Consider the following 13084-nt stretch of genomic DNA (forward strand, 5'->3'; position numbering starts at 1 on the left):
ATTGAATTACTCAGAAAAGAGACTGAATAGGTCATTTTAGTTGGTAAACAGGAACTACCACTTGGTACAAGAATTGATTTCTATTAATGATTGATTGGAGCAGTATGTATTGTGGATAAGTATGCTGGTAAAATGGGTACAAGGGTAAGTCTTTGAGAGGACATAGAGATTTAAACCTGAAAGGAAAAATAATAACAGAAGTGTGATGTGATATGAAGTTACTGATTTTTCTTAGAATAGAAAAGCAGATTATTGTTTAAAAATTAACACCATACAAAATGCTCTTGTATAGTGTTGTCTTTCATGAAATGATGTTAATGTGCAGCGGCTGGAAATAATTATGAAGGTTAATGGAAAGCTGCCCTTTATTGAACTACTAAAGGATGGAAGTCTTTTCCACAATTGCACAGGGTGTCAATGAGACCACACCTGGAGTACTGCATATAATTTTGGTCTTAGTTTATGAAGATCGTGTTTAGATTTGAAGCAATTTAAATAAGGTTAATTTATTTTGATAAAATGTTGTCTTACAGGGAAAATTTGCAGATACTTGGTCCTATGCACAGTTTAGAATAAAAGGTAACCCGATTGACACACAATTCTGAGGGGCTTTGACGTAATAGATGTTGTGAGGAATCTGGTTTCACTGGAACTGCTCTTGGATTGTCAATTTGACTGTAATAATAGGAGGTGTGAATGGAGAAACTGAAAGATTATGTATAAACATCAAATTGCCTTGATTCATAATCTAGCTTCACAAAATGCTGGAGGAACTCAGCAGGCCAGGCAGCATCTAGGAAGAGAGTTCAGTAAGTCAAGTGTTGAGTTTCTCCAGTATTTTGTGTGTGGTGCTCGGATTTCCAGTATCTGCAGACATTCCTTTGTTCAGAATCTAGATTAGTCATTTGGTCCCATCAGCCAAATCACTAAAGTTTGCTGACATTGCTAAACTAGATTTTGCTGTTTGTGGACAAACTGAATGACTGGATAGAACATGGAATATCTCAAAATGAGGATTTATCTGTTTTAATGTTCTGCAATGTAAAATATTCTTTGAATTGTGTATTCCTGATGTTCAAAGTGACCTGTATAATGTTTGTACATAAAACACAGTCTTGCCACCTGCATGTTGGCCCTTGCTGATTTGAGTATTGTATACAGTTTTAAGGATGCATTTGCTATAGGATTGCAGCAAAAGTTGATTCCAGCTTACACAAGGATTGAGGAGATTATGCTTTTAGAGTTCAGAAATTGAGATTTCCTCCTGAATGAACAGTGTTGGACCATGAGTCGTATTCTCACTATAAAAATTAAGGGCATCTAGGACAGAGCTGCGAAGAACCTTTTTCCCTTGCAGGACAAAGATAGTTTAGATTCTCAGAGGCTCCACAGCTCTCTAGGGTAGTCACCAGGTTTGGTCAAAAAATAAAGGTAAATGTAGTTAGACATCTGGATATGGGTACAGGCTGGGTTGGAGCAGCCTGATGGTCTCCACATGCTCCTGTTTATATAATGTGAACAGGATTTCTATCCCGTTCCATTGAGACGCTTTACGTAATATTCCTTAAAATAAACTTATCTGGAGCTGCGTGGACATAGTAGCATATTAAGTGATATTGGTGTATTATGTTGATTGACCACTATTGGTGGAGAGTAATTGGTAATTTTTACAGAAGACTCAAGTCAAACAAAGGAATCAAAGTTACCCATATTCTGTATTTAATTTTAGATACAATTGTGCAAATAAAAGCAGTTTTAAAATTTGAAGCATATTTTGATTTATATTAAATGCTTGTACCAAAAGCATCCAGCAAACATAATAAAAGCACCAGCAATTATATTAGTTCTCTTCAGTAACCAATTGGGAAAACATTTCTATGGCTGTATAGCACAAAACAAACGGTTTCTAAACATAAAAGGTCAATTCAGTTTGAATATTCTATTTGTTTTATAAACCAAGGTTCCAAAACACGATTCTCTGATCACCATTGTTGTGATCTACTTGTGCCATATTTATAGACTTAAAGAAAGGATTTGCTAATTTTTGAATATTTGGACTTTCTTACAAAAGGTAATAATCATTAGTAAATCACTGATACAATGTGGCTGCTGCAAATATAAGATGTATAACTAATATAAGATGTCTTTCAGGAATATTGATGCTCAATATGATCTGGATTAAAATAGTTTTGATTCCCACATTGCTGTGTAGCAATTCACCTTAAAGACAGGATAGCAATGCACTAACAAAATCAGAACCCTATTCCCTTCACTCTATGCCCATACATGATATCCAATTAGTGTAATTATTTTAGTTCTCATGTTGCTCCTTTATAGTTTAGAGATGTCCATTTTAGTATTTGGTTATTGATTGAAGACTGCCTTCTTGTGGCATAGCAGCATTTTAGTTCAGTACCAGACACAGCCACTGTGGAAAGAGAAATTAAAATAATCCATTAATCTCTGAGGGGAGAAAGTGTAAAATTTAAAGAGATGTGGTCAATTTATTTGGGAGTAACACCATAAGGGAAGTAGTTTTTTTTTTAAAAAAAAGAAAAACGGGGTTCGTGTGGCTATATTCCTTTAGTAAGTTGAAAGCAAACTTTCTAATAGATGTGGTAGGGAGATTTTGCTGCATGATGTTGAAAAATTCCTGCTGGAATGTTCCCATTTAAAATGGATTTGGAATTTTGCTTAGATCAGAGGATAAATATTCCCCACTGCCGGTAAATGTGTATAATGATTGTTAACTGAACAGTGTTTATTTCAAGTAATGAACCACAGACCTGTGTATTTGTTTCCAACCTTAACACGGACTTTTTAATTGAACTCACGGTTCCAAATGTTGATGGACTAACACTCATTTATATTAATTGGCATCAATCTTTTGGAATTGGAATGCTAAACATTTTAACTTTACCTCTTGCCCCCCTTAGCCGTGGGGTATTAACCTTTTTTCAACTTTGACTGCTTATCCTGGGGTGTATATTGAAATGTATCATCTCTATTTGGCAGAGACTCTACATCAAATGAAAATCCATTGCTTACCTTGAGGGTTGAACATTTCCTGTTTAGCCTGGATGCCTTGTTTTTTATATCGTGACTCATACCTTCTTAATCGTTCTCTAGCTCTACCTTTATTGCTGCTGTAAGTCCCCGTGGTTCTGGATGCAAGTCCAGAGAAATGGCTATCCACATTGAAGGGGAATTTGGGACAATTGCAGCTCTTTTACAGCCTAACAAAAATCCCATAAATCCTATCCTTTGTTTGATAAATGATACTATAATGTTCATAATGGAAGTTTTCTCAAATACACACTCCCATAGTTTGCAGATTCCATAGGGAAGTGCAGGGATCAAGAATTTGAATCTTAGTTAACAATCACATAAGTAGTTGTTCTTGTTTAATTAACTTTAATTCTGTTTCTATATCCTCCTGAAAATAGGGGAAACACTGAATAGTGCTAGAAATGGATAAATAGAATATTCAGTGTATTTAAAATATGCTGTTCTAGAATTTCTAACATACAGGGTTGGTGGCCACTTACCTGATATATATCCAACTCTGCTTCTCCATCATCCAGATCTAATGATTTAAATATCCCTGAAAAAACAGGAAGGTACAGTTTAAGCATTGCAATTTATCTCAATTTTGATAGAATGTGGATCTTAAATATTTACTGCCTTCAACAATGTAAATGAATATACTCACTATTAAGAAATTAATTTGAAATGAAAGCTTTTACCCAAATCTGTATTCAAATTGAACATGATTAATTTTAGTTTGAGACTCACTTCAAGTAGTTTACTTGTACCAAATGAATAATGAAGAAATGCAGCTATTGCTCACAAAGATTAGCACCCACTGTACTAAATCACATTAGGTGACCACTCGCTGTGCTATTTCAGGTGGAACACCACAATTTGGAATGTAAATAAAGCAATTAGTGTAACCCAGTAGCTGATTCCACTTTCCATCAATATTTTCTTAGGACTCTCAATTGTTTTGAACTGATCACAAAACTGCAAAGATCTGGGAGGGCCAAATCCCTATCTTGGATGTAGAACTGGAGTAGAACTTTGGCTCCCGATGTATTGGTCTGGCTCGGGAGTATACCTTGCGGTTGCACAATCAGCAAAAAATGAGCCTAATTTGGAGCACATTGGAAGGAAATTCTTTGACTATTTCTTCAATTCTGTACAAAGTCTTATTAGAAATTAAGTGAGCAGAAAGTAAATATTGTCATAAGTGTGTTCGAAAAATGACTTTGCTTGTTAGTCCACCATAGGCCACTGTAACATTTCTGGTCTAATTGTCTTTAAATTGTTGGGACAACCAGGTGAAGATTACTTGGCATGCAAATCTGAATCATCCCATACTATATTTTGCAGAGAGTATTGATTAATATCCAGCCAAGATATCCAGATATTTGTTGTGATTGATTTCAGTATAGAGGCAGCCCATGGTCCAGTGAATTTGGATCTCAATGTACATGTTAAATATAGGCTGTTAAAATGAAGTTCAAAAAATCAACTTACTGAACATGGTTTCCAGTCGAATCAAACAGCCAACAAAGTTATCAAAGTCAATGACCAGGTCGGAGTTTGCATAACGTGCAACAATGTTCTGAATCAATGTATTGTTCAGAGTGAAACCTAAGGAGAAAGACATAAATTTACATTAATGGTAATTTTATTTCTGTGTCCATTTAATTATTACATCAGTATATAAGCATTGTTTTGCCAAGGGCTGCAGCTGATAATCATGAAAACAAAGATTATGTATTGAAGAAAGGTAAGGGATGAATGTTAGAAATAACTTGGAAAACGTGTGGCTCAGGTGGTTGATGGTTGGGTTGCGTTCTCCAATCCTGGCAATCCACCTGCAAATATTTTGTCACCATACGAGGCGACATCATCAGTGTGCTGTTCGTTTGTGGTGTGTTCTCCGAATGCCTAGCCTTTACATACTTATCAATCAGCTGATTGATTGCATGGCAAACTCTGATTTTCCGCAAACAATTCAGTAGACAGACATGTAAATCTCAATCCTATTTATAAGCCAATGCGGGCGAAAATCCAGTGGCACTCACTCCTGCTCTCTGACACTCACAGAACTCTGGAACACTACTAGTGTCTGCCACGGTGAAGACAGTTGCAGAGTAGCCATTAAGTTCATCTGCCTTTCTTTTGTCCCCCTTTACTACGGACATCATTTTCCAGTGGTCCAATATCAACTCTTACCTCCCTTTTACTCTTTATATTAAAAAAATTTTGATACCCAGCTTTATATTATTGGCTAGTCTGCCCTCATTTCATCTTTTCCCTTCTTATAGCTTTTTTAGTTGCCATTTGTTGGATTTATAAAGCTTCCCAATCAACCAACTTCCCAGTCACTTTTGTTACCTTGTATGCCCTTTCTTTGGCTCTTAGGCAGTCCTAAACTTCCTTTGTTAGCCACGGTTGCCTACCCCTGTCATTTGAGAACTTCTTCCTCTGTGGGGCATATCTATCCTGTGCCTAGTGAACTATTCCCAGAAACTTAGGCCATCTCTGCTCTGCTGTCATCTCCGCCAGTATCCTCTTCCAATCCACCTGGACAAGCTCCTCTCTCATGTATCTGTAATTCCCTTTATTCCATTGTGATACACATACATGTGAGTTATGCTTCACCCTCTCAAATTGCAGTAGGAATTCAATCATATTATGATCTCTGCCTCCTAAGAGTTCCTTTATGTTAAGCTTCCTCATAAAATCTGGGTTATTGGACAACACCCAATCAAACATGGCCTTTCCCCAAGTAGGCTCAAGCACAAGCTGGTCCAAAATGCCATTTCGTAGGCATTCAACGAATTCCCTCCCTTGTGATCCACACACCAACTTGATTTTCCCAAACCCCTTGCATGTTGAAGTCCCCCATTACAATTGTGCCATTACCCTTATTACATGCATTTTCCAGCTCCCTTTGTAATCTCAATCCCACACCCTAGCTACTATTTGGAGGCCTATCTACAATTCCCATAATGTTTTTTTTAAACCCTTGCTATTTCTTAACTCGAACCACAAAGATTCAATGTTCTCTAATCCCTATGTCACCTCTTCCTAAAGATGTAATTCCATCTCTTACCAACAGAGCCACACCATGACCTATGCCTGTCCTTCAATACAAGGTATATATCCTTTGATGTTATGCTTCCAGCTATGGCCTTCTTTCAGCCACGATTTGGTGATGCCCACAATGTCATACCAACCAATCTCTAATTGCACCATGAGTTTGTCTACCTTATTCTGAATGTTACTTAAATACAGCATTTTTTGTTCTGCATTCTTCACCTTTGGAATTTTGCCTCTGTGGTACAATTTAACTCTTTGCTCTGTCTGCATTTGTACCCAGTCATTGTCTTGTCCTTCCATACATTCATGTTACATCCATCATCTACTTGTGAACCTGTTGTCTCATCCTCAGCTCTGTTATACTGGTTCCCATCTCCCTGCCATATCAGTTTAAACCATTCTCAATATCTCTAGTAAATCTGCCTGCAAGAATATTGGCCCCCTTGGATTTAAGTGCATCCCATCCCTTTTGTATCGGTTGTCCCTGCCCCAGAAGAGGTCCCAATGATCCAGAAATCTGAATCCCTGCCCCCTGCTCCAATTCTTCAGCCACACATTTATCTGCCACCTCATTCTATTCCTATTCTCAGTGTCATGTGGCACAGGCAGTGATCCTGAGATTACTACCCTTGAGGACCTACTGCTCAGCTTTCTTCCTAACTCCCTATATTCTTTTTTCAGGACCTTCTCCCTTTTTCTTCCTATGTCGTTGGTATCAATATGCATCACAACTTCTGTCTGCTCACCCTCCCTTTTCAGGATATTGTGGATGAGATCAGAAACATCTCAGATCCAAGCACCGAGGCAAATTACCATCCAGTTTCCTTTTTGCACCATACAATCGCCTATCTGTCCCCCAATGATAGAGTCCTCTATAACTGCTGTCATCCTCTTCAGTTCCCCAGGGCTAGACTCAGTGCACTGTTGCTTCCCCCAGGTAGGTGTCCCCCCAGCCCCACACCAACAGTACTCAAAATGGAGTAACTGTTGAGAAGGAGAGCCATACAGGAGCTCTCCACTATCTGATGTTCTTCTTTCCCTCTCCTGACAATCACCTGTTTATCTGTGTCTTGTAGCATGGGGTGACTACCTCCCTGTAGCTCCTGTCTGTCATTGCCTCACTTTCCCTAACAAGCCTGTGCTCTCCTGTGTTCATTGAGAAAATCATAGTTACTCCAAGAGTTGAAAGAAGTGGAGATGTTTTGAAAGACATTCATCTTACCAGTGAGGATCTATTTCAGTCTTATAGTACACTGAGGTGGTTTAAGTTCCCTGGAATTCATGGGAGCTTACAGGGGAAATTATGAAGACCCTTGCAGAGATATTTTCTTCCTTCGTGAGGTTCCTGAAGACAGGAAGGTGGCTAATATTGTTCTGTTGTTTGAAAAACACAGCAAGGACAAGCCAAGGATCTACAGTCCAGTCAACCTGACTTCAGTTGTGGGAAAGTTATTGGAGGGAATTCTGAGGGACAGGATCTACCAGCATTTGGATAGATAATACCTGATTAAGAAGACTTGGCATGGCTTTGTGCACAAGAATTCATTTTTGATTAATTTTGGAGTTGTTTGAAGAAGTGGCCAGAAAGTTAGATGCAGGGCAGTGCATGTTGTCCCATGTGGTATGTTGCTCCAGAAGGTTTGGTCTCAGAGAAACCAGAGAGAGCAAGTTAGGTGGATTCAAAATAGGCTTTGAGGAGGGAAACAGAGGGTGGTGGTTGAATGCTGTCTCTTGGAATGGAGGCCAGTGACTACTTCAGTGTTAGGACCCTTGTCATTCATTTATTTTATGTAAATATTTTGGATTCAGATGCACAAGGCTTGATCAGTAAATTTGTGGATGACATGGAATCAGGTGTTATTGATAATGAAGTTTATCACAAATTTCAAAGAGATCTTTGGGTTGAGGAGATGCAAATGGATTTCAATTAAAAAAATAAGTGTGAGGTGACGTATTTTGGAAAATCAAAATGAATAGTAGAGCACTAGGGAGTGTAACGGAGCAGAAGGATTTAAGAGGACAAATACATTGGAGAGGGTGATATAATAAAAATAGCAAGTTGGCTTTCATCAGTCAGGGCACCAAGTACAATTTTGATTATCCTATTATAGAAAGATGTGGTTAAACTGAAAAGAATGCAGAAAAGGAAAACTGTTGTCAGTTCTGTAAGCCCGAGTCATAGGGAGAGGTTGACCAGATTAGGTCTTTATTCCTTGGCCCTTGGGAAAATGAGGGGTGACCTTATAGAAATGTTTAAAATCATGAGGCATAGTTAAAATGCATGTTAACAATCTTCCCAAGGTAGGTGAGACCAAAAAAAGGGGGTGTATAGTTTAGGTGGGGGGAGGATTTAAAAAGGACCTGAGGGGTAACTTTTTCCACAGAGGACGGTGAGTATATAGAATGAGCTGTAAAAGGAAGTGGTTGAGGCAGGTATGTATTATTTGAGAAGCACTTGGATACATACATGGAGGAGTCGGGGTTCAGGGGGATAGGGGCTGAATGCAGGGAATTGGGACTAGGTAGGTTGGCATCATGGTCAGTCTTAGACTCATTGGGCAGAAGGGCCTGTATCATGCTCAATTGCTTTATGACTATTTTATTGCATATCAGTAGAATTAAACTTTGTTGTTCCTTTTGCACCAGCCACTCAGCTTTTATCCATCATTACAGAAGAAAAGGTGGTTATCTAATTTATATTCTTGTAAGTGATACTTGGAAGTAAAAGAGATAGCTCTAAAGTATCTGAAAAGATATCATCTCTGACATGCGGATGGTCATTTCCATTTGAGATAAATTATTTGGCCAAAGCAAGAGCAAAGAAAATCTTTACCCACCTTTTGAAAATTAGTTACAAAAGGATGCTGGTTCAGATTAGTTAGCAAAAGATTGAAAGGAATGGATTGATTGGACTTGAAACTAATGAGATTCAGGGAGCATATTTGATCTGGTTGGATTACATTCATGCATTTTGATAGAGCCTGGGCAAAAATAGCAGAGGCATAATTTATGTATTATTGTTGGAAAAAGTCTAATGCCAAATGCTTTACAGAATATTGATTACCTATATTTAGCTTATTATTGCTCTTCAGTATTAAGAAAAGCAGCAGAAACAAATAAGGCAATGAAATATAATGAAAAGCTGCTCGACTAATCTCATTAAGCTTTTCAGTGGTGTACCACATAATACACTAAGGAAAAATCGGGGAGCGTTACCCAGGTTGGAAAATGAGTTCCCTTAAGGAACATGACCATTTGCTCATAGTTTACAAAAATAAGTTAGCCTTTAAAATTTGTTTGGTGCAATAGTTAATGCTGAAGACAACAATAAACCAACATAATTGATAACCTGACCAGTGAATTTTAACATAGATTAGTGAAGCACAACATTTCTTGGAAAGCAGACTCGAGGATGAATGAACTCTTCTTGGGCTTCCAGCCAGGTACAGGCATCAACGATAAGCTGACGTTTCGATGACCAGCTCTGCTATCCTCATCAGCGATGATGGCTGGACACATCTAGTCTGGCGGCATTTGTACCCCAGTAGTCCGTACCTCCTGATCAGTGAGTCCTCATCCAATCAGGTTTCCACTCTCCCACCATGTTTCAATTGAGTTCTGATTTTTACTTAGAGGGAGACCTTCTTCCTTGTCAAAATTCTTTTCCTCTAGTTTTATTTTAATGACTTCCTTTACCAGGCTGACCCAAAAGCCACTGGTGTGACAAAGTGGTTTTGTGCCGAAGTCAAACCCATGGTAATTGCGAATGCAGTGTTCTGCTACCACCGATTTCTCCAGGTAACCCAAATGGATACACCTTCCTGTGCTCCTTGAAGTGGGTTCCCACCGTCTGGCTGATATACACTGCTCTGCTTTCACGGGGAATCCTGTAAACCCCATCCTTCTTGAGACCTAGGTCATCTTTGAACTGCATAAACTGTGATTTGAGCTTCCTTATGGGTTTGTGGATAGTATTCATTTGGTATATCTTCAGGATGCTGGTGATCCTTCCAGAAACTGGAAATATAGGGAAGACAGGCAGTAGCAACAAGTTCCTCCTCTTCGGTTTCCTGGTTTTTCTATCGACCCTTTTGAAGACCCAATTGATTTCCTCCACCTTGTAACCATTCTGTAAGAATGTCGTACAGTTATTTCTCTGGGGAGACTCTCCTGGTCCAAAATAGATTCCACTGGAAGCCTGAAAAAAGTTTATTTGTCATATACATCAGGAAAGCAGTAGATACTTTTTCATCACCTCTACAGGGAGAAAGTTCACTGCAATATTTGTCACTTTGAATCACTGCATAAAGAGAAGGTAAGGCTTCTTTATTCTTTAGCCTTCCTTCTGAGATGTCAGGACAAGGACATCATCCCTAAGTTCATGAGGTTGCATTCATAGTAGTTTCTCCAGCAGCTAAATGCATTCTACAATAAGCTAGCCAAGCTTTGAGCAGGGAGCATGTCTATTACATTAGATTTGCTCTGGACATCAATGCGAACAGACCTGGGTTCCCTTCACCTGGGTCTGTCAGCCCTCGTCTCCTAGTGATTGGGAGTACATCGACAGGTCCTCCCCTGCCCAAAGTGAACTAGTTTCACGAAGGAACACTAAGAAGCAGGTCAGAAAATACTACAAACTATCCAAACAACGTGTAGCAATCTCTGTCTTAAGTACACCCAATGACCTGGACTCCACAGCTGCCTGTGGTAATACATTCCACAAATTCACCATGATTTGAAAAATCATTGCTAATGTCTCCACAATCTTTACCGCTACCTCTTTTAGAACCCGAGGGTTCAGTTCACCTGGTCAGGGTGACTAAGGAAATTTCTCCGCAACTCTGTTTTAAGTGGACGCACCTCTACCCTGAGGTTGTGCCTCTTGTCCTAGTCAACCCCATCATGGGAAACATCTTTTCCACATCTACTCTGTCTAGACCTTTCAGCTTTAAAAAGGTTTCAGTGAGATCCCCACTCCCCATCTTTTTAATTTCCAGCAAGTACAGACTCAGAGCCATCAAACATTCCTCCTATGATAATTTTTCATTCCCAGAATCAACCTTGTGAACCTCCTCTGGACCCCTTCCAATGTCAGCATATCTTAGATGAGGAGCCCAAAACTGTTCATAATACTTAAGGTGGGGTCTCACTAGTGCCTTATAAAGCCTCAGCATCACATTCCTGCTCTTGTATTCTAGACCTCTTGAAATTAATGCTTCCATTACATTTGCATTCCTTACCACTAACTGCAAGTTAACCTTTAGGTTGTTCTGCACAAGGACTCCCAAGTCCCTTTGCATCTTAGATTTTTGGATTTTCTCCTTGTTTAGAAAATAGCCTGCACATATATTTCTACTACCAAAGTGCATGACCATGCATTTTTCAACATTTTATTTCATTTACCACTCTCTGGCCCATTCTCCTAATCTGTCTAAGTCCTTCTGCACCCCACCTGCTTCCTCAACACCACCTGCTTCTCCACCAATCTTTGTATCATCTGCAAACTTGACAACAAAGCCATCTATTCCATCATCTAATTCATTGATGTACAGCATAAGCAGCAGTCCCAACACCGACCCCTGTGGAACACCACTACTCACTGGGAGCCAACCAGAAAAGAATCCTTTTATTCCCAGTCGCTACCTCCTAACAATCAGCCAATGCTCTAACCATGTTAGTAACTTTCCTGTAATACCATGGGCTCTTAACTTAAGCAGACTCATTTATGGCACCTTGTCAAAGGCCTTCTGAAAGTCTAAATATAAAACATCTACTGCATCCCCTTTATCTATCCTATGTGTAATCTCCTGAAAGATCCCAACAGGTTTGTCAGACAATCTTGTCCTGAGTCTCCAAGTACTCCATAACTTCATCCTTAACAATTGACTCCAATATCTTCCCAACCACTGAAGTCAAGCTAATTTTCTTTCTGCTGCCTTCCTCCTTTCTTAAAGTGCGGGATGACATGTACAATTTTCCAGTCCTCTGCACTGTGCTGGAGTCCAAGGATTTTTTTTAAAGATCATTGCTAATGTCTCCAGAATCTCTACCACTACCTCCTTCAGAACCCTAGGGTACAGTTCATCTGGTCAGGGTGACCCTTGGGTCTTTCAGTTTTTGGAGCACTTTCTCCTTTGTAATAGTAACTGCATTCACTTCTAACCTTTCACACCCTTTGACATCTGGCACACTGCTAGTGTCTTCCATAGTGAAGACTGATGCAAAATACTCATTTAGTTCATTAGCCATCTCCTTGTCTACTGTTGTTATTTCTCCAGCCTCATTTTCTAGCAGTCCAAGATCCACTCCATCTCTCTTTTTTTTTTTTACATACTTGAAAAAGCTTTTACTATCCACTTTGATGTTGTCTGCTAGCTTGCTTTCATATTTTATCTTTTCCCTCCTAATACTTTTTAATTGTTCTCTGAGGGGTTTTAAAAACGTCCCAATCCTCTGTCTTACCACTAATTTTTGCTTTGTTGTATGTTCTCTCTTTTGCTTTTACATTAGCTTGGTTGAACTATTTTGCCAGTTGAGTATTTCTTTGATTGTGGAATACATCTATCCTACACCTTCTTCATTCTTCCCAGAAACTCACACCATTGCTGCTCTGCTGTCATCCCTGCCAGCAATCTCCTTACAATTTACTTTGTCCAACTCCTCTCTCATACCACTCTAATTTAGTTTACTCCATTGAAATACTGTCAAACTTTACTTACTCTCTATTAAATTTCAAGTTGAACTCAATCATATTGTGATCACTGGTTCCAAAGGGTCCTTTTCCTAATCACCTCCAGTTAATTACACAACACCCAATCCAGTATAGCCAATCCCCTAGTAGGCTCAACACCAAACTGCTCTAAAAAGCCATCTTGGAGCATTCAACAAACTCGCTCTCGAGATCCATTGCCAACTTGATTTTTCGCAATCGACCTGCATGTCGAAATCTCCCATGATTATCATAACATTG

At 39.1% G+C, this 13084-nt stretch overlaps 1 protein-coding gene across 1 annotated transcript in view; it reads right to left on the minus strand.

Annotated features, from left to right (window-relative positions):
• Window positions 1–1695: 1695 nt before the first annotated feature.
• LOC140730337 (calpain-2 catalytic subunit-like) overlaps window positions 1696–13084 on the minus strand; it is a 99883-nt gene continuing 88494 nt past the window's right edge. The window contains exons 19-21 of the mRNA XM_073050616.1: window positions 4540–4656; window positions 3549–3604; window positions 1696–2428 (exon numbers count right to left, since the gene is read on the minus strand). Of these exons, the coding sequence (XP_072906717.1) occupies window positions 2405–2428; window positions 3549–3604; window positions 4540–4656 (197 nt within the window). The 3' untranslated portion in view covers window positions 1696–2404. The remainder of the gene's footprint in view (window positions 2429–3548; window positions 3605–4539; window positions 4657–13084) is intronic.

The sequence above is a fragment of the Hemitrygon akajei genome, chromosome 7, assembly GCF_048418815.1.
Source record: "Hemitrygon akajei chromosome 7, sHemAka1.3, whole genome shotgun sequence".
In the NCBI taxonomy this organism is placed as follows: domain Eukaryota; kingdom Metazoa; phylum Chordata; class Chondrichthyes; order Myliobatiformes; family Dasyatidae; genus Hemitrygon; species Hemitrygon akajei.